We start from the raw sequence: 24,142 nt of genomic DNA on the forward strand, positions 1-24,142 counted from the left end.
CGGAGATGTTTTTCCACGTGAGACATGACTTGATCTGACTTGACTGGCAATTGATTTGCCTGACGGAAAAGAATGAGAGGTTTGTCGCTTGCGTGCCCTTATCTGGCTCAATTGCTAGCTTCGGTAGTTGCACTTGCTCCATTTCCGCCAATTTCTTTTCTTTTTCTCGCTCTTGTTTGGCACCTGGGCTTGGCTTTATTTGACATGCTGCGCCCAGCCTTTTGACATCTTCCCTTCCACGGTTCTCTGCATTCCAACCACATTCGCATCGATCACTGTAACGACATGTAGGTGACACAACCTGATCCTCGTTGTCTAACTCGGCCGCACTCAATACCAGGTAGATACACAGAAACGACAGGCTGACCCATCTCACCCTGCTCAAGCGCCATAGATGACATAAATCTCACCGGTCGTGTCGCTCGACACATACAAGCGACCCTTGGCATCAAACGCCAGACCGACCGGACGGAAGCAGTTGTTGGGGCAGCCGCCGACATTGCTGTTCTCCATGACCGGAATCTGCGCCGTCGTCGAGCTGACGTCGGCCACTGGATCGCCGTTCCGGAAGTCCACCCTCATGACACGGTACCCATCAGCAGGGTTGCGGTTCCAGCTGCCGTGGAACGCAATGTATGCGGCAGTTCCGTTGGCGGTGAACTTGACATCAAGAGGAGCAGTGTGAGCGTGGAAATGGAGGCGGCCCGTCATGCGGTTGGCACAGTCGTTGGCGTTGGGGACAGAGTCGGGCTTGAAGAGGGAGCCCACCACCAGACCGTTGATGCCGACGTTTTGGGGGTCCCATGCCGGGACGCAAGAGGGGTACCCGTAGTTGAGACCCTTGTATCGGTTGGTGGTGGCGTTGAGAACGCCGTGGTAGCTGAGGCGCTCAGCTGGGTTGTTGTTGTGGATGTCACGACCGTTGAGTCGGAGGTCGTCCATCTGGTTCTCGACAGACCAGATGCCGCCGTAGGCAGGGTCCTCGGTCAAGCCGACGATATTGCGGAGACCCCAGCCAAGGACCTCGCCGCCCGTGTTGTAGTTGATGGTTGACTGCGTGCCAGCCGAGATGGAGAAGGTCTTGATCATCGAACGACCAGAGGAAGTCTGAGTGGTCGTGGTATCAATGTTGTTTTGAGAACCACGCGCCACGAGAATGGTGTCTGGAGACCACTTGGAGGTAGCAATGGCTCTGGTCGGGTGAGTGCCCGTGTTGGACATTCCGTTTACAATCTGGCGTCCGGAGCCAACCTGTCCTGTGGCCGGGTCATAGGAGTAGGCGTTCACCGAGGCCAAGTTGGACGTGAAGAGTGTCCTGCCATCAGCAGAAAGAGCAATACCATGGTTGGTCTGTCGCCTGCCTTATCAGCTCCACCCTCATATCCATCTTGCTTGCAATGGGGGTGGCTTACGTTGGTACCGCTGAGCTGGGTGTTGGACTGAACACAAACGATGTTGCCCTGATCCTGAAGGACCAAGCGTCTGACTGACTGAGAACCACCCTCAGCGACAAGGAGGTTACCGGCGCTATCGATGGTTATGTGTCTGGGCTGGCGGAGCCCGGTAGCAAGCAAGCTGAACCGGTACCCAGAACCCATACGGGGCTGGAAGCGACTGTTGACGCCCGGGCATGACTGAGCAGCTACTTCGGGGATGAAGAGCGCGGTCAAAGCCGCGACGCTCGCGACGGTGTTGATGATATGGCCCATCTTTGCTCTTGTGAGTGTTTCCCTCTCGCTCGTTGTTTTGGTTCTGGATGCCACAACACGACAGTTGGAAGGAATGGAGAAAGGCTCGGCAGCATCCGAGACACAGTAGGAGGGTGCGGCAGGTCCTCCCTTTCTTATGTCACTCGTTCCTTCTATTCATTTATTCCCATGTTTCTGCTCCCTACTCCCGAGGTCGTACTTAATTACCGGGTTGGTGCCCTTCATCGTCATCGCGTCGCCACGCTTGTCTTGATGGGTATCTATGCCCATTCATGCGGCCGGATCTGTGGTCACTTACCCCACGGAAACTAAAGGACCAGATAGAGAACCAAGGATCGATAAATGGGATTCATCGCAAAGCAACAGAGGGACCCTTCGGAGCGGGGTGCCATCATCCGGTAAGGGCCTTGGCGGCGGGCCCAGACATATTCATCCAAAAAAGCTTAATCTATCCGAAGATCCCCCTCTCCAACCAAAACATCCAGCGCTGCTTCTCATCAACGGACAAGCTTTGGATTTTGCTGGACGCCAAGAAGGTTAAAAGACCCAAGACAACGTGGAAAAACCCCCGTTCATAGTTACACTTTTAATATGACCGCGTGGTAGACAGATTACAGGCAGCGTTTGCGTTATATCAGGTGGAGGTAGGGTGTCCGAGTTGAATATGAAGGATTGAGCTAATAGTCCGTTGACTACAAACACCAGTAGTTATTTGAACGGCGATCTTTTGGTCGGCCTTATATATCGACTCCGACATGTGCACCCTGGTCGCAACGATGAGCGCAAGCTTGAGTGAAACCTACATCCAGTCAAACGATCCAGCTTACTCGATTCAGATTGGCTTACCACGTACCCGGGTTTGACTTGTGAGTTTGACTTATGAAGTCATGTCTGTCTGAGGCTGAGACAAAGTACGATTTGTGCTACGTGTAGCCGAGCTGCATGCAACGGATGGCTATGTATATGATATAGGCCTCACCACATTACCTATCCTCGGTTTTCCTTTCTTTGTTGGAATGAAAATTCGCTCATGGTATGAGTGCATAGGTAAAATATGAACTCTTTTGGTCGTTAATCCGCAAATAAAACTCCCGAATGATAACCATTCTCCCGCTAGTCGTCCGATGTTTAATACTAGTGTGTCATAGGCCTTCTTCCTCCTGTTGATGACGCTACTTTTGTTGGATGAAAAGATCTACCTGCACCGTGACCTCCTACTTGCCCTCCGCTTTTGATTGATTTAGCGGCCGTATCAGGCGAGCCTTCCCAGACCAGACTGTCAGAAATCCCTAATGCTTCACTCCCAGACGTCATTTTGGCTTCGTCCACAGTCTTCGGTCTTTTTCTCCCTCCATGCTCTCTGTTGGTGCTGTGAAGGTCTGCAAGCGGGTGGCTCCGGCCTTGAGGAAAGCCACCCGGTAATGGCAACGAGAGAATTCAGGTAATCAGAATGAGAAGTCCTGGGACCTAGACAAACTCCTTGATGGCATCCTCGAGAGCTTCACTGCGCGGTGCGGTTAGAATTCTGTCGGAAGTCCTTATATTTGTTTTGGTGCTGTGTTCAGCTGTTGCTGTTGGGGCTCTTCCGGCTTTATCGGCTGTGGACCATTTTGACGATCCTCCTGGCCGTTGGCTTGATTGTGATGTTGACTTCGCTTTGGGCTTGTGTTTGGGCATTGGGTGGGCCGTGAATACTGTTACTCGGGCTTTGCCAATTCAGGAGATGGAATTGAGCTGGAACTGCGTCCGGAACCACTGTGTTAGAATTACCACAATTTTCCATATGCATGGCCATGTCGAGACCATCGACGATTGGATCAAAAACTTTCTTAAGTCCCATTGCTTGCTAAGGTCGAGGTGGGTGAGAGTAGAGCTACCACTCTCCCCGAACTGGGTTGAAAACTTTAGTAAGAAAATTGTGTCTAATTAGAGGGCTCTTGCGTTGTACCTTCCCCTGACGGATATCCACTTGCATGATGACCAGCTTTCCGCTGTGTTCAAAGGAGAAAGCCGTGTTGTACTCCTGTTTGTTTGCTTTGCTGGGGTCCAGCTCATTGCCGATGAACTCCCACTCCAACGTGCAGTAATCTTGCGGGTTTTTTGATCTTCCTACAGTCCCTTTGAACACCCGTTGATCAACACGACTGATTGAGGTGGTAGACTGGTGGCCTACACCTACTAGCTCGAAGCCCCATAGCGCCGAAGGTTGGGATGAAGGAGTTTGACTTCTCTTCCCACTGAACAGTCGGTGTGCCAGTCAAAGACTTGGGTCTAAACTGTTGTGTCATCTGAACGGAGTAGTCGGAATTAAGCGGACGAAGACTTGTGCTGGCGTCGTGTGTTCAAGGTTGCGTCCTGGCTCAACGTGACAAAAACAGTTGCGCTCTGAAGCCAATAACCTGGTGGTTGCTTGAAGGTGATATCCATGTAGACAATCCCAGCAGGCCTTTCGGTAGTATCCAACACTCCCCACTGTGCCTTTTTCCACCGGTATCTGCAGTCGACATCGACCTTCCCAAGGTATCGAAGAACTTTGGGCGTCCTGTGCTCTTTACTTTTGGGTGTTTCCAAACTCATGTTTACAATTGACTTTGGAGGATGGCTGTGTGGTGAATAGGTACCTAGTATGAACTTAACAGTCTGAAGTCCTACCATAGATTCGCGAGTTGCCAAGCGGAAGTACCTCCCGCATCAATGTAAACCTTCCCTGTTCAAAGATGTTTCAGGTTGCTTACCTAATTGAAGCAACCGGAAGACCACTCTCTTTCAGACGCCATTGCAGGATATGGATATCGGTTTTGTAGAGATACATACCACCCGGCCTACCCTGTGGGTAGGATGTCCTTTTGCTTCCACAGGTTTGAGCTATTTGCCTACCGGATTACCCCCTAGCCTGATGATGGACTCCTGTCCAGGCGTTCCTGAGGCAGTCCTGCAGCGCGCCAAGCTAGCAGACTCCATGGTCGCGGAGAAGCCATGGCGGAAAGGTTTTGGCGAATCATGAGGTATTAGATGATTTCTACTGTTGAGGTTTGTATGTCTCCGAGGTTTTTGGCAAAAAAGATAATAAAATATGTAAAAACGCTTTGATCAATCAAACCTCCTTGATTTAGACTCTTGCGAGAATGGCCGAATAGATGCAGGTGTGTCGGTGCACATGCTACCTTAAAGGATGAGGTGCATGTAGCCAACTTAAGCGCTCCACTGGGAGTGAAGTGATAGCTGCGAGATCCTCATCGCTTATTAGGTAAAACGACACCAGCTACCAAGGAAGTTGCTTGAGACCGAGCATCGAATACGGATTCGGCAAGAGGTGTGCGTCTGTGTGTCGTGTATTAGTGTCAGCCGTTGTTGGCAGATTCGAAGGTTCTGTGCGCGAAACCAGTCCCGTGGTTCGGGTCTAGACTCCACTGCTTCCTTTCCCCTGAAAAGAATGGCTCCATATTGCAGATCCGATCCCCCTGGTGGAATCGAACGATCTGCAATACTTTATCTCTAATGTGACCTTCCCCGGACTCTTCTCTCTTATTATATTCTCTTTTATTTTTTTCCTCATGTTTATCGTTACAGGAATGTCACGTACCTAACCTGAAGTCCATTCCCGAACGACATGGACCGATCAGTACAACGACCTCCTTCGACTGACGGCGGCAACGCAATGGGTCCTCCAATGATCGATTATGGCGACCCGGCCCTTCTATCCCATGACAATGCCGGCCCCCAGCTCCTCGCCGTCGGTTGGTCACTATGGTGCGCGGCGGGGTTATTTCTAGGCACAAGAGTCTACTGCAAGCTCATCGGCAGCCGGCGGCTATGGTGGGATGATCACTTCTTGATCGCATCACAGGTCATCCACCTGGTAGCGACCTGCTTGATGACGACGCTGGTGGCAGATATGGGCTACGGGAAGCATCCTTGGGACAAACCCGGTGTCAGTCCAATACCTTCCACCAAAGAGCTCCTTCTCATGATGCCGCGAGCGACCCTTACCATCACTGCAATGTCCTGGAGTAAAACAGCCTTCGCCATTACCATGCTACGCTTCTCCGAGGGTTGGATGAAGTGGGCCGTATGGTTCATCATCATCAGCATGAACATCGCCTTCGGACTCTCTGCCATGGTCCCGTGGCTCCTTTGCACACCGATCCAGAAGACGTGGGACCTGAGCGTCGAGGGTTCATGTCATTCATTCAACGTCTCACTCGTGCTTGCATATGTGTCCGGGGCATACTCGGCCCTCTGCGATCTTGTGTTAGCCTTGTTGCCGTGGATGATCATTTCGAAGCTGCAAATGCGGACCAAGGAGAAACTAGGCGTGGGCATCGCCATGAGCATGGGAATCATGTCTGTGTTTCTTTCGTTTCTCTCCAGTGCTCCGACGTGCGCTAACCTATGTCTTACTGCCACAGCGCCGCAATTATGGCCATAGTCAAGACTGTCTCGCTTCAAAATCTCCTCAAGATGGACTCGTTCTATACCGCCCAGCTCAACATCTACGACACTGCGGAAATCTCTGTCACCATCATGGCCGCCTCTATCCCTGCGTTGCGCGTGCTTTTCAACGAAGTGCGCACCTCGGTCCGCACAAAGGGCAGACAGTATTACCAGGCTACGACGCCCCAGTATGGTGCAAATCGGACTGGGATCGTCATTACTGTCAAGGCCGAGGGAAACATGGAGGAGGAGCGGCCTGGTTGCGGAGATGATATGAGCGACACAGGGATTTTGGGATCGAGCACCGGCCGCGACCCAAAACGCATTTGCCGGGTTGATGAGGTCGAGGTGGTTTCAACATACAGTAATGGGAAAAGAAGCATGAGTGATGAGGAAGGCGGATACGAGATGCAGAAGACTGTTAGGAAAGGGTCGATGCCGGAGTAGTTTAGCGGCCACACATAATTTTTCTTTCATTTGCAGGTATAGCGTCAAATTATGTCTCGGTATGTTTGAGGGTTATCCTCTTTACCAGAGCAAGAAAGAAAAGTAAAAGAAAAGCTTCATCCTTGACGTTTTGGAGAAACAAAAGTTGGCCGGGAAGCATCGGAAGTCAGGGGGGTTGCTCGCTAGCGTCAGTCCCTGTTGCTTCCCGGATCTATCTGTAACAATCAAGCGACCTCAAGCGAGTTATCGTGCCTCGCCCACAAAACACAGCCAAGACTGCATTTTCTCTTGTGGCTCACTCAAACTGGAATGTCTGAGCCGGTTGTTGGGAAGTGAAACGAGTGACGTGTTACCGACGGCAGCAGCAGATGTATTATTAGAAGATGGCCAAGGTTATCACAAGCGAGGACCTCTTTGAGAGAGATGAATACACGAGCAGAAGAGCAGAGCAGTTGGACGAAAGGATTCCTCATCAAGTGTTATTCCAAGCCCAGAATTCCAGCCCTTGTCACAAAACCACGCTTCGGTGAGCCAAGTCCAACACAAACGTGCACAGACATCCAAGCATGGGTGCATGATAGTGCGTGCTTTGTCATCCTCATCTCGAGAGAAGGAAAACCTACCCCATTCAGGCAAAAAATACGGGAATAGGAGCGCGAACAGGAGCGCAAACAGGAGCGCCTCAATCAGCAGGAGAAAGAGCGTTTACTTCTTGAGCTGGTCAGCACACAGATTCACGCCATGAAGTCGAGGGACAGTGGACAATAGAAGAAGAACTCGGAAGCTGCCATAAATCCAGTATCTCGTGATAACTCGCCAACGCCTGACCCCCGGAATAGCTCAAAGAAGCCGGCGCAGCGTCAAGATGATCACACAATTGATCGCAGATTGGATCAGATCATGTGGGACAGTGGACAGTGGTCGCTGACGCGAAAATTGAGGCAAAAGTGGTGAGAAAAGTGATGATGGTAGAAATCTAACAGAGAGAAAAAACAAGCCACAGAAGTGTGTGATAGACAAGCCCTAAAATCACAGAGAAACCCACGTGTGTGGGCCTGCCAGAAATGTGGGAGCAACCACAAATGTGACGTGAGGTCGAAGGTATTGAGGATGATATTCGAGAGACCTGTCGGAGCAATGACAGAAAGAGGGTAGAGGGCTTGAATCACAGAATGGAGGAGTTGGGTATGGAAAGATATGATCTCGAACAATGGAAACTACCAGCGAACATGGCTGACCCAATTTTCGTAGTGGAGCGCCGGTCCCAAATGCCGCAAGTGTGGCCTTGTTGCTCCTCGGATATCCTGGTCGGGCATGGACCTTCAGAGGCAGAGAATGAAGGAACACAGTCGGATCCACATGAAGGAGGTCTGTGGCAGTCTCCCCAACTGCCGGTACCATACAAGACTGATTCTCCTCACCACCCGGAAAGGCATTTGGATGAATACAGACCTGGCGCGACCAACACGCGGGTTAGTTTTTGGGCCCTGTAACACAACATACAACAATTTGATGGGAGGCCGCTTGCCATCATCTTCATGTATATAGCTCTCTCGTTGAAAGCCCTTCTTGCAAGAGACCTCAGTGTCTTGATGGTGTGAAAGTCCGATTACTCGACGCTTCAGTCACCTTTTTCGCCGCCCAAACAACGAAACCTTCGACAAATTCAAGCACGCAAAAATGAACACGATGATTAGATTGGCCTTGGTGCTAATTATTCCACTTGGGCTCGCCATACCTGCCCCTGTCATCCTGCCAAACGGCGATATGCTCCCCAACATGGGCCCAACAGCACGAGGAACTTGCGGAGGCGGAACAGGATTTTGTACCAACGGACGTTGTCTGTGTTCCAACATCTGTGAAGGTATTTGCGATTGGTATGAATGTGGGAGATGTTAGACGAGGCTAGTGCAATGTAAGTCGCAACGCTACTAGCAGATATGAGACTGAGCTTTCGGGTTACTAATCCTTGATATAGGACCCCATGGATGGTGTTGATACTGGCACCATTTACAAGACTTACAGCCAGGCGTCCTGTGGGGATTTCAAAGGTTTCTTTGGTCTATAACAACTTATCTTGATGATATCCGATTCGTACACTGGCCAATACCTATTAAATGCTTGAATATATGCATATTCGCACACCACTTGATTCTACTTGATCCAGAGCATACCGGATGAGTAGAGCTATGATAAACTCGGCTTCCCAGCATTATTGCAGATAATCATAGGCGGAGAAACTAATCAGTCCAACGACGCAGTTTCTTACAGTATCACAAACCATGCCCAAATGAGCTCTGATCTTCTAGAATATTACACAATGAACAGGGGCTTGCATGAATATTTGGCCGAGTGGACTCGTTAATACGCCGGACGTGATTCTGCCTGACAGTCTTTAGATTGAGTTGGGACGACGGAAGATTTTGCGCTCACCAGTCATCCTGGCTTACCCGGCAGCCCCACAGCGGTAGCAAAGACGACTGCATCTGGATGGAAGTCTGCAATCAGATGATTTTGATGTTGTACAAACAGGTCTTTTGGCTTCCAACAGTTCATCCTGCTTGTCCGCAAACACTCAAGTCCCTCACCTTGACTGGTGCGGCTACCAGTCAAATCTACCGGCTTCTGTTCGTCCCCTGTCTCATGTTTTCGAGAAGCAGACTAACAGACACTCGAAAATGTAACGAAAAAGAGAGCAATATAGCATGTCTTACACACACAGCCAAGACAAGACGTTGAAGAGGCATCAAGCCAAGTCAAAACCTCGGATGCTCCCGGCTGGGCAATCTCCTTCCACTGCCGGGAATCTCTTGTTCTCGACGCCACTGACATCCGCCCAGAGATTCCAACCGCTGATTCCCCCTTTCAACGGCAGTTACGGCACCTAAAATGCGTGGTTCTGCGTGGTGTGATCGATCTCGGCTAAAGTGGTACTGTGGTGCCGCTTCTCCCATCTGCAGGTCTGGTGGCATCCATCCCGCTTTTGTTACTTGTTCACACCCTGCTTCAGGATACTCGAGGCAGACATCGGAGTTGAGGCCAGAATTTACCCGCAGCTAAAGGCCTCTTGATATCAAGGCTTTCTGCGCGGCTGTCAGATCCGAGTGAACTGGTCTGGAGGTTTACAGGATATCTCTGCTGGATAGTAGAGGAGAGTAAGCCTTGTCGGCCCGACAGAACTGGGGGTCAATATGAAGCGGAGATGGATTAACGAAGGATCAATATGGAAAATCTGACGGCGACGCGTTGGGAGCGTGTGGAGAAGTGGCTATTGTCAGCGTTCAGTTGGTGAGGTCGGAAAAGGAGACCCAGGAAGAGCTCCGATCTTATCTCTCTCCTCTGTTTGAGTGCCATATACCTGTCTGTCATCCCCCATCCACCAAAGCAGTCCAGTTCCCAGATACCACCTCTGGAACCGACCGAAAACTCACCTTCCTCACCTCAACACTACACTCACTCAGGGCCAGAGTAGGGCCCAAGGCAGCAGCAAGATGGTCGGCGCCACAAGTGGAAGTGACCACAACCTCATCCATCGCATGGCGGTGGATGACCCCATCCCATGGTACAGGAAACCCAATCTGAGAACAATGTACCTGCTACTCTTTCCCTGCGTTATCGGAATCGAGATGACATCGGGGTTCGACTCTCAAATCATCAACGCGGCGCAACTTCTTCCAGCTTGGAAGGCCTGTAAGCCGGTTCATCGTCAAAGGGCTGAGAGCGAGTGGTTGTGCTGACAGAAAGCAGACTTTGGCAACCCCACTGGTGCATACAATGGTATCCTCGCTTCAGCTCTGCCACTGGGATCAGTGATAGGGCTGCCGTTTATCCCTATTGTGAATGATACGTTTGGAAGGAGGTGGTGCATCATGTTTGGGAGCGTGATCATGATTATCGGGACAATTATCCAGGGATTTGCTTTCAATGGTAAGTTCGATCATTACTGGCGGTTTTCCCCATCTAGGCTGACGTGGCAAAGGACCTATGTACATACTGGCTCGAGGTATCATCGGATTCGGCCTTCCTTACGCCATCGTTGCTGGCTCCTGTCTCATCGGAGAACTCGGATATCCAAAAGAACGACCCATTCTTACCTCGCTGTTCAACGCTTGCTACTTCATCGGAGCTATCGTTGCCGCGGGGTGTACCTTTGGAACGCAACAGATCAACAACGACTGGTCATGGCGCATTCCGAGCTTGTTGCAGATGGCCCCCTCTCTGCTGCAAGTCGCCTTTGTGTTTTTCCTGCCAGAGTCCCCCCGTTACCTCATGTCCAAAGATCGGTTCGAGGAAGCCGAGGCAGTGCTGATCAAGTATCACGCTGAAGGCAATCCAGACTCGGAGTTTGTCAAAGCTGAAATCGCTGAAATTCGCACCACCTTGGAGATTGAACTCGAACACTCGAAACGGTCATGGATGGATCTTGTTGCCACCCCTGGTATGCGTCGCAGGGTTATTATTGGATCGTTGCTCGGCCTCTTCACCCAGCTCTCCGGGAATGTGGTCATCTCGTATTTCTTGGGTGATGTGCTGAAGCTGATCGGGTACACTGATCCCAGCTTCCAGGCCAAGTACAACCTGGGAAACCAGTGCTGGTCTCTGATCTGCGGCGTGAGTGCAGCACTGGTGGTGATGAGATTCCGGCGGCGGACGATGTACTTGACGGGTATCATTTCGATCTTGGCAGTCTATGTGGCTTGGACAGCTTGCACAGCCATCTTCATCGATACCAAGTCTGACGTGGCGGCCAAGATGAGTTTGTTTTGGATTTACGCCTACAGTCCTGCGTACAATCTTTGCTTCAACGCCTTGACTTACAGTAAGCCTCGTTCTCGAGTTCACAGGTCAAAACTTAATGCTAACAAAAGGCAGCATATCTGATCGAGATCTTCCCCTACGCAAACCGAGCTCGTGGCATCTCCATCTTCCAGTTCTGGGGTAAGGCCGCTCAGTTCTTCGGAACCAATGTCAACCCGATCGGTAAGTCCTTACTCCGACCAATCAAACATGGCAGAGACTAACCCGACCAAGGTACCCAAGCCATCGGATGGAAATATCTCTTGGTCTACTGCTGCTGGATCTTTGCCGAAGCAATTATGATCTGGTTCCTCTGGCCGGAGACTTCCGGCAGGTCCTTGGAGGAGCTTGCGTTCTGTATGTGCCCCAAAACTCTCAAGTGTGTTGCAGTTCAAATTTCTAACAAGTTTGCAACAGTGTTTGAGGACAAGGAGGAGTTCGCCCAGAGGGCGGAAGCTGCGGTTACAAAGACTGTTATGCACCACGACTCAGACAAGCAGAGCCATGTGGCGGAACATGAGAAAGTATGATTACCTATGTTGCCATGTTGATGTTGTGCATGCTTGGGTTGGGTGGATCACTTTCAGGGGTTCAGGGGCTCATGGGCTTGGCGAGGGTCTGGGATGAAGCAATGACGCTGGCCACCAACTGTTTAAATATCTCTTGCTTTCCAGATTAATTTCTTGGTGTTATTAAAAGCTCGAGCAATCGGAACGTTGCTGCGCTCGCAGAGCAGAGCAGTATTGATGTGGCTGAGGTTTCCAATTGGCATCTGATATAAACTCTGGTGATATTCAGTGCGGTTTGGTAAGCAGTCGACCGATATTGCATCCCTCGATGATGTCTTGGGCCTAATGAAGGGCTTCTTCCCTCGTGCACCTCGGCCTTAGTATGAATTACTACCTGTCAGTCACGAGACAGGTGCTTGCCTGGAGCTGAAGAATGAGCACTTCATACCTGGGTCTAGACCACCTAGCTTCTATTTTTACGCCTATGCAGACTGAATATAACCCAACTTACCAGAGTGGCTCCACCCAGGCAGTCTACCCATATCTACATCAAAGTCATAAACTTACCTGATGGATAGGATTTGATGACAAGTGTAATTGCTAATTCGAGATAGCTGAGCTTGAGAACGACAACACCTAATCAGCAATGCCTGCCAGCAGTCGTGGACACATGCAGTTGATTGTGCCATTAATGGTCTATGGCTGAACTGCAGAAGTGAAAACGATAGCAGCAAAGTACATGAGTTGAGCTTGGAGGGCAGAAACCCGCCCCTGCCAAGTCCTGCATGAAGCCCTCCACAAGTGCAGCCGCCCCCGCGCAGCTGTGGCTTGCTGGGAGGGTGGGCGGGAAGAGCATGAGGCAGGTCACCCACAGGTCTACCTACCATTGGCTTCACATACAGTGAGACGGAAATGACTGCATCACGGGCCTGGCCCACTACGCCAAAGGGTCCTCCCGCCCCCACGCCTCTTCCGACAGAGGCCTACCCACGCTGTATCTAACGTACGGTTTGTGGGTAGTACAGCGCCGCCCTGGTCAATGTCCAATCGTGGAAGTCCGAGTCCTGCTGTCCTTTGATCACCTCGGCTTCTCTTATCTAAAGATATCGTAGAGGCTGCTGGACGTGTTGACAGTTCCACAAGATCCGCACCTATCTCTCACTGGTACCTAATTCCCCATTTCCGTCAACTGAGGCCATTGGACCAAGAAGAATAGGAAAGTACATAATCACCTGCCATTTTGGATGCACTCTACCTACAACTATCGAAAGAAGGCTTCGAGTACCTAAGGTAATCCACAACTGAAAGTTGGGAATCCCGGATGCTGTTCTTTATGGCGTGTACTCGAGACAAAACCGTCCCACGCTCGTGTGGTTCAGGCACTGTTCTGTGCGCATGACTCACGATCCCAAATCGTCATGGAAATCCGACGAACTGGGCTCGACTGGGCTGTGTCTCGCCTGTTATAGACATGTCTTGGGTCAATTCAAGGTTGTCGGGGCTGGAATGTCTGAAATTGCATCGATACATTCCAGTCACGAATCAGCGTGTAATGAAGTCTCAGACCAGATCGGATCCCGGTTTCCCGGAAAAGCTGAAGACAAGAATCCAAGTCCCTGCGCAAATCCATGCAGAGCAATCAATTTTCTGTCGAATGACGGAGATCACCCGCTCACAGTCTGGCACCACAGTTCGTCACAGTACTATCAATAGCAGCGGTAGCCAAACAGCCAGAATGTAGAAGGTAGCAGTTTTGATAGGTACCTAATCATCTGTTACAACACTGGTAGCGTTCGATATCAAGCAGATTCATATCGTGAATCATGGGCAACAATGCCCGCGGTCCACCCACGACCCCCGCATTGCGGTTGAGACTAGCACCAAGATGGACGGAGATACAGTGCTTATTTCGTTCAAGGCGAAGGATGCGGCCCGCAGACTGGACACTAGCAGGCCACCGTTGGCCCTAAGCCCATGTTCAACAGGGGGAACGTTGCCACCAGATTGACCTGGAGTGATGGCGAGGCGTTCTGTTATCAGATGGGGTTTGGCTTTCTATGACCATCAATGAAGAAGTGGTCGTGATAAGCCCAAGGTGATATTTCATTCCAGAAAAGTTCTGTGCAGGCAGTGTGGGTGAGTGACAGTGATGCATCCCACTCGAAGCGCCTTGGCAACGATTACAGTGCATCTGGACCCCGGATGGCATCAGCGCGAAGTGCGACATGCATCCTCGAATCACAGCAAGTCGAAAATCGCTCAAACAAGTTGGCCGTGGAATGTGTGATGGCTTGAGCAGAAGCTCCGGCATGGGATTCTCAACATGGAAGGCCGGGCACTAATGCCATTCGACTGGTCCTCCCCTCACTGCCGATCTTCAGTGGACATGTCCGTTTTTGACAACGGCCGCCAGGAGAAGAGCACGAGGAGCCAAGCATCACGAAACACACCCCGCACACGCATAAACTCCTTCCTGCCTGGACAGTGGCTAGCGCGCTGTTGGGGGTTTATCTCCAACATTCACAAGATTCGTTCCTTTTCGTCCCATTCGTATCGGCAGCTTCCCGATCAGGGAGGTCGCAGCCAAGTCCGCCAAGCCAGGCCCCGGCGTCCCAGCCAAGTGCCGTTCCGATCTCTCCACGCTCCTTTCTTTTTTCCCACACGCCTGGGCAACTGGTCCCCAACTACCGGTCCTGTTGGACAATCTCGGTATTGACCGCATATGTCATGCATTGGGGACCTGTGGAGGATGTCGTGGATGTCCAACTGCTCAGCACCGCCTTTGGATTGGACAGCTTACCCGCTTATCACGCCCCTTCCCATTTCCCACCCACCCACCATGGACCCCAGGGGGCAAATGATGGATCAATCCAGGACTACGGATGACTTGGACCCAAGGGGAAGTTGGCGAGGACTCATTCCAGCAGGAAGCTGGAGGAGGCGCACGAATGGGTGGTCAGCCACACAGCTCATGTCGACGGACCAGAGAGGCAAAGCTGAATAAAAGAGTGGTGGTCCTGGAACTGCTACACGCACCCACAGTCCCATGTCCACACACCCACAAGCCCAGCCGGGACCTATCAAGCGAAGCCCTTCTAGTGTGCTTCTCCTCTCTAGTAGGGTGGGCTAGAATCCGATCAGGAAGGAAGTCGTCTTCCACTCGCCTTGTTCCCCAATCAGTGTTGCATTGACCCAGATCAAGGCGTGACCACTTGCCAGGTATTCACACCTCCAGCTCGGGGGGGCCCCTATTCGGTCTTGGCCAGTCCACCTTCCCATTGTTGACATGGGCCCGATACTGGACCTAGCTGCCCCCCAGATCCTCCATCCAGCGCGCGACTCCGAGGCCGAACATCGCTCGTCCGGTTCACGGCCAGAGAGAGGATCGGGTAGCATAAAAGGACGACGAGATCCCCCCTCGAACGGTTTTGAAGTTCATTAGCAGCATCAGCATCAGCCCTCAGCTCTTCAACTCATTCTCTGATCTGCCTGTTCCTCTCGGTCCTTCTTCTTGCACCAACTTCAAGATGCGTTTCTCTCTCGCTCTCGCCGCGGCCGGTTTGGCCCAGACTGCCTTTGCGGCTCCTCAACCTTCCCGCGGTTTCGGCTGCGGTGCCCCCGAGCCTTCCGAGGAGCTCCTCCAGGTTTCCCAGCAGTTCGCTGTTGAGGAAGCTCAGGCCCTCGCCGAGTCCTACCGCTCCGGCAACCTCACTGCCCGTGATGTTACCGCCCAGGCCATCTCCGTCAAGGTCTATATCCACGTTGTGGCTGCTTCCACTGCCCTCAGCGGTGGTTACCTCACCGTAAGTGCTCGACTTTCGAGGCCCTGGAAAGGTGTCAGCACCAGGTAGCTAACCAAATCAACAGGACACCATGATCAACAACCAGTTCAGCGTTCTCCAGTCAGCTTTTGCCCCCTATGGCATCTCTTTCACCCTCGCCGGCACTGACAAGACCGTCAACGCCAACTGGGCTGATGACTCCAAGGGTTACGAGATGACCATGAAGCGCGCTCTCCGCAAGGGCACCTACAAGGACCTCAACCTCTACTTCCTCCAGAAGATGGGTGGTAACTTGGGATACTGCTACTTCCCCACCACTGCCTCGCCCGGCTCCACCGCTTACATCCGCGACGGCTGCACCATCCTCTATAGCACCACCCCTGGCGGCAGCTCCACCAACTACAACCTCGGCCACACCGCCACCCACGAGGTTGGTCACTGGTTCGGTCTCTACCACACCTTCCAGGGCGGCTGCACCGGTGCCGGTGACTCCGTCTCCGACACCCCCGCCCAGGCCTCCGCTTCTTCCGGCTGCCCTGTCGGCCGTGACTCCTGCCCCAGCCAGGCCGGTGTTGACCCCATCCACAACTACATGGACTACTCCATCGATTCTTGCTACGAGGAGTTCACCCCCGGCCAGCAGACCAGAATCAACAGCTTCTGGACCAGCTACCGCCAGAACGCTTCCTAAGCGGCTGGTTTCGAGCCGGAGGACCAGGAGAGGGAATGGGGGGATGACGATGTGGACGGTATATAGCTAGATGGGAGGGAGTCAGAGAGGGACATGATAGAGATGAGATGAGCTGAGGACATACTTGTACATAGAATGATGCTGATGAAGTAAATAAGATATACACTTGCTTTGCAACTTTGGGATTCTCTTTTGAATGGTTGTGATTGAATGGAATAATATGTTTTGTGACAACTTGGTAAACCTTGACGACAAAGCCGGGGAGAGGAGCCCAAAGACAGAGTTGTATGTGGTCGAAGAATGAATGAAGTGTGTCGTCAGAGGTAGGGCATTGGGACTTTGTTGTTGGCAAAGTTTGGGGAAAGCGGTGTTGAGTCTCGGTGTTGGCAGGAACAGTTAACAATGGAAGGGAAGGAGCGAGGAGCAGGCCGCCAACTGGCTGGAGTTTTGTCGGCACCTGACGACGTCTGACGCTGAAGCTGTCAGCTCACGAGTTGCTCCCACCCACTGGCCATTTATAAGGGTCGCTTTGGTCTCCTGTTTTCAACAGAACAGCTTGTGGTAGTGCAGCGTCACCAAGCGACGCGTCTCAGACCGAAAGTGTGGTCCTATAAAATGGTCCCTGGGACAGCCACTCCCCTCGAAAGGAGAGGCTGTGGGTTCGAGTCTGGGGGGCGACGGTTCAAGTGCCCCTTCGACCCTTAGTGTTAACGCGACGACCACGACAGAACACCGGCGGAGAGGGAATATGTGGAAGGTACCACTTCGGACGGAGGCTTATCATAAGTCCCTGTTAAAGAAAAGACGCGGTTTCCGACAAACGGCTTGATAAGCACTCCCGAAGCCCAGATGAGATCCCAACATACCGATGCTGACACGCATTGCTGAGTACCTGGTTCAGTCTAGGACCCGAAAGCTGTTCATGATTTTTTGCCTCTTTTCTATTTATTTTATATATTACCGCTATTCCCTTTTCTGCCACACCAGACTTTTCTTTTGACTTCCCACAATACTCCGCACCAAACCCAACCTCCCGCCATTGCTAGACCCAGCATTCATATTTCCGCGAAGATTCCAACCCTGTTGAGGAAGTCCAGTCGTGACACCTGTATCGACATGGATCGCTTTTCGTTGAACAGGAATACGACCGCTCAAACCCTCTCGAATGCAAGACTCATCACTCCTAACACTAGTCGTCTTGCTCACGACCGACAATCTCTCACGACCGCCAGCAGTCGGAATCATGCTCGCTCTCCTCCTGATAGCAGCTCTCCTGACACCGACAGCATCCAACGCCACGACGGGTTGTTTTTCAAATGCCACCTTCGGCATTTGGTTATCCTGTCGTTGTTTCTGTGGTTGCGGCAGCAAACCAGGCGTTCCCACCCCATGCCCATGCTCGCACTCTTCACACAACCTTCTGACTACCCGAGTCCACTGGCCATCCAATCTCCCAGCAAGCTCCTGGGTCTCAGGGCAAGAAATCTCTCTTCCGGCGATTATCTTGCTTCCGTTGGTTCCATGGTCAGAAGAGTGTCGATTACGAGCCTTGTATGTAGGACAATGCTCCCATTGCGTCTGATCTTGAGGAAACTTCCAGTCCACGTGGCCTTGGAGAACAGTAGGCAGCCGAGTTGCCCATCCTTGAGCAGTGAATGGTTCGTCGAGGATCTCCAAGGGTGAAAGACGGACGTTGGTGGCGTGAGGGCATAGAGACGAGTCGTCTCGGTGAGGGCAGATGCAGACCGTTAGGGTGAGTACTTTTATGCACATGTTTTTCTTGTTGTTTGTTTCTTCACGAAATGAGTGGTTTTGGTGTGTATGGAAGTGGAGGTGGTATAAAGTTAACTATCATATCCCAAACCTACGGCATGGGAAGTGTGAGTAGGTAAGGAATTCTTCTGTGTTCTAAGCATGTCGCTGGGCAAGAAATAACTCACAAGATCTCGATGCGCTGGACGGGTACACCGTGATGGCATCTGACGCTTACCTCGAAACAGCCGAACTGAAAATAGTGTTGGGCGAGTCATTGCTTGATGAAAGTCCGGACTCTGCCAATCCACACACTTTAAAGTTGGTTTGATACAGGCACCTAGTTTACTGTTAGAAGTATCGCGCCATTGTGACTTGCACGTGAATCTGCTCGGCCTCGCCCGCTGGACATGTCAATTCTATCCCCCCTCAAGAAATCCTTGGGACGATCAATGTGATGAAGATAGTTGAATCTATAACATCGGACCACAAATCAGGTATCATATACACACGAGGCAGAAAGCCTAGATACGGGTAATTTGACAATGGGGCCAACGGACTTCTCTCAGCCACCTCATCATCTTCGCGGGGAAGGTCAGAAACCTGCCGGATCTCCGGCTACTTTTTTTTTGCTTGGGAATAACAGTGCATAATAAATTAAAAGGATCAATATGAAAGAAGCATGTCTTTCGTTGTAACAATGACACTTGAAAAACAAAGGACTTCTCTCAACGTGTTTAATCAACATTTATTCATAAGTAAGCAAACATCTCGAGGTTTTTAAGGCTTTGAACATAAAGAAAAGAAGGGACACAGTGCTTCCTGATGACTCCAGATAACCCCATAACCCATGCCCCACATGACGCATCTATCGTTATACCCTGTAGAAACAACCCTGATATAACGCCGTTACAGTAAGAAGAAGGGATATGGTAGGTGCCTGTTTTATTGAAAGTGACTCCTGAAACCCTGAATGCTCGCAGTCCTCTAATCCACCGTTATCCAGTAACCATCCCCCAATGTTTCCCTCGCCCGGCATGCCATTATCTAGCCAAAACACGACAAGACGTCCAACATTTTGATCATTACCGAGCAACCAACACCATATCCTGTGCGACGCCCTGCACCAAGTCCACGACGACTGGTGTCAGCTTCAGCACCTCCAACGGCCCAAGTGTTCCAGGTCGGACAGTGTCTGTCAATATTGACCGAGTGTCAAGAGCCCACGGTACTAGTGGATATTCTGGAGCAACTATGTAGCTTGGAGGGGAATAGAAGTTTGTCGAGGGTTTGTAAGCGTATGCTAGCATGATGCTGCAAGTTGAGGAGAGTCAGAAGATTGGTTGAACACAGGTGCCTAACTTGAGCAAGAACCTGAAGTTGATATACGTCAAGAGTGAGAATCCCACAACCAAGGAGAGATTAGACTCAGTCATGCTGGAGTAGCAAGATCAAGACTATATAACCACCTTCAGCCGCACGCGTGAGGATCAGTTTGTAGGGAGGCAGTGCATGAGCAAGCACCCATCACAAGGCAGAAGGTGGGCCCGAGGTTCGCTGATCGGACAGATTTTGGTCCGAAGGGGAGGACAAATCAACAGCCCTATGATATGCAACCATTGCGAGAGTATGAGGTAATTCAGCCCGGTCTGTAGACCGCCAGATCAAGAATGATTCACTTTGATCCCGTGGGCCCAATATAGCCATGGGAGAAGCGCGGCTATGCGGCGGCGTTCTGTGCCCCACCTTCCCGTTGACGGACCGGACCTCTGCCGATCAGACCCATAATCTCGGCTTGAGTGGGGCAAGAACCCTCGGACTTTGTGATCTCAAGACACAGGATCTTCGGCACAGTCCGAGGCGGCTCGGTCAGGAAGAATGCCTGACCACATGATCAACAATCTTTCAGCTGCCATCTGCCAAAAGAAGATGGCAAGTAAAAAGCAAAAGATATGATGTGGACTGACTCTCCCGCCGGGAATTGAACCCGGGTCTCGAGCGTTGTTGGATGACAAGCTCACATACTGACCACTATACTACGGAAGATTTACAGGTGTGTTCACCTGTCGTAGCGAATTGCTTGCCGGCTGCTACAAAATCTGTGTTTATGATGAGCCGCCGTTTCTCCCCTGACAGTTCGCTCACTTTAAGCACATGCACCTTCAATTCGCGTTACCTCACACCAACCTCCAAACCTCACAGAATAGCGACCTTGAATAGTTCCACCAAAGCGAACACGCGTAACACTTTCAGCATATCCAATCGGTAAAATTAAAGAATTCATCAGCATTGAGATAAAGGTATGTCGTCCAAATCTCTTCTTATGTACGGTACTGTTCCTAATTTTCACCAGAGCATAACGACCCCGTCAAAACAACCCCGCGTCACCCATTGCCATCCGCGACTGGTCCTACCAATTTACTCGGCATCCTCTTGGAGCTCAGCCTCAGCCTCGACCTTGCGACCAAGCTTCTCAGCGAAGCGCTTGCCCCAACCGCCTCCGAAACCGGGCCAGCCACCGCCGCCGCCACCACCGCCGGGAAGCTTGGAGATGGGACCAGTGGGGTTCATGACACCACCGTTCGCAGTCCAGTAAGCAGCAGGGTTGAGCGGGCGGCTGGTCTGCTGGTTGATACCGAAGCGGATCCAGGCAAAGAGACCCTCGGAGACGTCTTTGCCAATGAAGGAGTAGCGGACGATCGGGTCGTCACCGTTGGCGCCGGCCTGGAACAAAAAGTCGCGCGTGTTCTGCTGGATGGGCATGCGGTTAGTGTTGTAGGGCGCGTTCCTCTCAGCGGCCGTGATGAGGCCTTGGTCAAAGTAGATTTGACCAATATGGGCAGCGCGACCGCCAGTCAGGGTGTTGTTGGCGTGCTTGGTGGCTCCGAGCCAGACGATGGCTGCATCAGAGGTCAGCTTTTTTGTCTCTTGACTTGCTGCAGTTGGAACTGCTTACCGTGGATATGGGTCGCACGACCGTCATAGTGACCTGGGAACATGGTGTCAAAGGAAGCCACACCATGGCTGTCGGTAGGCTGCACGCCGCGAAGGGTTGTGCCCTTAAGGATGGAGGCATCGTTGGGGTCGCCCATGCCGGGGTAGCCTTGGACACCAACATAGATACCCTGCACGATGTCAGTTGGGTTCACCAGCATTCCATCGCGCTTTGCGGCTACTTACGGTGGCGTTGGAGCTCCAGATGTCAACGTAGGCGTTGGGGACGGTCTGGCATGTCTTGTAGTCCACAACTTGGATGGCAAGCGTCATCTTGATACCCCTCTCGCCGTTGGTGATGTTCTTGCGGATCTCCTCGCCCTTGACGTCTATCAACCAGTCAATACCTGAGCATCCACGCTTTCAACGACCAAGTCACTCACACAACGGTCCCTCGTCAACGACAGGCATGAGCATGCAAGCCCCATAGTTGGAGAAGAGGGTGGAAAGGTCCATGCCCTCGGTGACCGTCTTGTTGCTCTTGTGGTCGATTCTCGAGACGGAAAGGTAGTCGCGGGGAGTGATCTTGGGCTTCTCGTCAACCTCGTAGCCCAAGGCACGCCTCAACCTCTTGATCTCGGCACCATTGATCTCGACGGTTCGCTGAATGAACTCGGGGCTGTTGAACTCCTTGCTGCAGTGGTCAAGAGACCTCCGCTCGAGTGGAAGAGCGCGGTGGGCGTGGACCGCCTCCTTGTGACCCGGATGGGCCAAGGCCAGAGGGGCCAGCAACAGGGAGGAAAGCAAACTCTTGAGGGCCATGGTGGTTAACGTCAATGTACGTTCTACACGACAACTGCAAGAGAAAGAGGAGATGAGCCCCAGGCCAAGATCCAAGGTCGGCTCAAGCCGAAGATATCTACTTCCAAGAGTGGCGCGTTCCCCTCTCCATCTGCGAGACTGTGACCCGGCTGCATGCCATGGTTTCCTTCAGGCCGGATCGTCGGCTCTCTCCGTGGGGCAGGTTCGAGAAAGAGTGATGCGACAATCAATATCCAGGTCGCATCACCAGCATTCAACCACGGCCACTGCCTCCGCGGCGAGTCCACGAGGGCAACATATATATCACCGGTATAGCTTCATCTACATGAGCATACCCACTCAAGCTTGCCGGAACACAGATACAGCACTCGTGATTGGGCCGAGTAACCAGACTGATAGCCAAGCGAAGCCTGCCGCCAAGCGTTCCCCGGATTTTTAATCTCCGTTCGCGACAGTGTGCTCTCTATGGGGGGACGAATCGGGTCGTCCGGCGAGAATGGGTTGTGTTTAAACGCACGGGTAAATACAATCTAGTGGTCGCCAAACAACGTTTACTCTACCGCGTGTAACCACAGCATGACGACGCCCATCCGCTTTACCCAGAGATGATTCTAGCCCCAAGCAAGCAAGAACCATTTTTGCATTTATGTTCGGAACCCTTTTTCGGCAGTTGTGGTGGTACAACACTACCCTTCGCCACGTCCAATTCGACGAGAGGACCTTTGCCGGCTTCCGGTTGTTGGGTCGCCATGCAAGGTTTTGTCTTCTTCCGGTCTGTTGGTTAGAGCTTGCTTCTGTGCTTCTTTGCAAGAAACAAGCAGCAATATATGCTGGGGTTGGTGCTATACTATTTTTTCTGTGCCGCCCGCTGCGGGTAAAAAAGACTTGTTTCTTGCCAACATCACTGCTGCAAGGCCGGTTGAGCCAGCCGAGCTCCCAAGCCTTGGAATGTTTCTTTTTTTTCATATCGACGTCGTGGCTCACTCTATCTTTGCTGACAGCGGAAATTACCCGCGAGGTGATTCGTCGGCAGTGTTTATCGCCATTGTGTGTTTTCTTTCCAGACAGGGGGTCATGGATAGCTGGCAACGTCACACAGCGCTTATTCAGCGGCAGGCATTCGGCACTCAAAATGTTGGCTTCTTTTATGGAAGGGCCTAGACTAGGTAGATAGTTTGAATCTGAAGGTTGAATATTTTTATTTATGAATAGTAGCGGGCATAAACAGCAAGAAAGAACAGATGCACCAAGGGCAAACAGGTATGAAAATTGCGAATTATTCAGGTATTATCTATTAATTTGACCTTGGAGTGGTACCAAGGCATTACATTGTCAGTGAGGTATTATGAAAGCCACTAGCGAAAGACACTCTTGAAAACATCCGCAAGCCTATCCGCCCTTGACTTTCTACGCTCAGACTTCTCCATTCTCTCTATGACATTGTCCGGCAATGGAGCAGGCCCAAGAGGCAGCATGTAAATAGTAGCTTGATCCATACTTACGTATACAATCTCATCAGCCGACGCCTCCTCTCTCTGCGCACCAGTCAAAGCAGCCTCTGCCTCACGGTCAAGTAGTGGTGAACCATCGGGAAGCTGATAACGATACCGGACCTGACCGCGCTCACCAACCTGGGCCCAAGTCAACGGTATCAACGGAAGAGAGTACCCATTTCCAGCCCCCCATCCACCACACTGAGCACAAAGTCCGTCCCATAGAAGAAATGGTTTGTAACCCGGTGGTGGAATAGTCTGCTTGTGCTGGCTTCTCTGCATGCGGTAGCATTCTCTATGGCTTAGCACTCCTGCGTAACTGGAAGCCCTGTAGTAAAAGTCACATGGAATCCAATGGATGTCTGGGCGGATGATGACTGAGAGCGCCTCGGAAATTTCAGCTGGGTGGTAAAACAGCCTATATGGAGATATCGAAACGTGGTGTGGGCATGAGGGTTTGCCGTCGATGGTCAGAATTTCATCGAGGGTGCAATCGCACCAGGGGTGCTTTGGAACTGTTGGCCAGCACATGATGGGATTATTGATTTGATGAATGAATGGAAAGGGGATGGAGAGTAAGACAAGTCCGCCAGCAACACTTTCCAATTAAATATCCTATCTATCTAGAGCTGGTTACATTCTCATCACTGATGTTCCACGAACAACTGCGCAACCAGTTCATGCGGCGGGCAATCCAAGAGTGCTACCACATGTCTAGAATCTTCCTGATGCTGCAAAATAAAGAAAAAGGTGTTCAGGGGGACAGTGGGTC

At 51.6% G+C, this 24,142-nt stretch overlaps 5 protein-coding genes across 5 annotated transcripts, besides 1 other annotated feature; 3 read left to right on the top strand and 2 right to left on the bottom strand.

Annotated features, from left to right (window-relative positions):
- Positions 1-381: 381 nt before the first annotated feature.
- PODANS_2_14140 (uncharacterized protein) lies at positions 382-1,709 on the bottom strand (the record flags this gene model as incomplete). Its single annotated transcript, XM_001903210.1, has 2 exons — positions 382-1,350; positions 1,413-1,709. 2 exons carry the CDS (start codon positions 1,707-1,709, stop codon positions 382-384), a joined length of 1,266 nt encoding a protein of 421 aa, XP_001903245.1.
- A 3,610-nt stretch (positions 1,710-5,319) lies between these two features.
- PODANS_2_14150 (uncharacterized protein) lies at positions 5,320-6,590 on the top strand (the record flags this gene model as incomplete). Its single annotated transcript, XM_001903211.1, has 2 exons — positions 5,320-6,057; positions 6,195-6,590. 2 exons carry the CDS (start codon positions 5,320-5,322, stop codon positions 6,588-6,590), a joined length of 1,134 nt encoding a protein of 377 aa, XP_001903246.1.
- A 3,491-nt stretch (positions 6,591-10,081) lies between these two features.
- Positions 10,082-11,917, top strand: PODANS_2_14160 (uncharacterized protein; the record flags this gene model as incomplete). The annotated part of the gene is made up of 5 exons (XM_001903212.1): positions 10,082-10,280; positions 10,338-10,517; positions 10,651-11,409; positions 11,463-11,570; positions 11,622-11,917. The coding sequence occupies 5 exons, from the start codon at positions 10,082-10,084 to the stop codon at positions 11,915-11,917; spliced, it is 1,542 nt and encodes a 513-aa protein (XP_001903247.1).
- A 3,506-nt stretch (positions 11,918-15,423) lies between these two features.
- PODANS_2_14170 (uncharacterized protein) lies at positions 15,424-16,369 on the top strand (the record flags this gene model as incomplete). Its single annotated transcript, XM_001903213.1, has 2 exons — positions 15,424-15,699; positions 15,764-16,369. The coding sequence occupies 2 exons, from the start codon at positions 15,424-15,426 to the stop codon at positions 16,367-16,369; spliced, it is 882 nt and encodes a 293-aa protein (XP_001903248.1).
- Positions 16,370-20,087: 3,718 nt separating this feature from the next.
- Positions 20,088-20,167, bottom strand: a tRNA (tRNA-Asp).
- A 372-nt stretch (positions 20,168-20,539) lies between these two features.
- On the bottom strand, positions 20,540-21,877 carry PODANS_2_14180 (uncharacterized protein; the record flags this gene model as incomplete). Its single annotated transcript, XM_001903214.1, has 4 exons — positions 20,540-21,021; positions 21,078-21,224; positions 21,298-21,444; positions 21,499-21,877. The coding sequence occupies 4 exons, from the start codon at positions 21,875-21,877 to the stop codon at positions 20,540-20,542; spliced, it is 1,155 nt and encodes a 384-aa protein (XP_001903249.1).
- Positions 21,878-24,142: the final 2,265 nt, after the last annotated feature.

Source organism: Podospora anserina, chromosome 2, assembly GCF_000226545.1.
Source record: "Podospora anserina S mat+ genomic DNA chromosome 2, supercontig 3".
NCBI lineage: Eukaryota > Fungi > Ascomycota > Sordariomycetes > Sordariales > Podosporaceae > Podospora > Podospora anserina.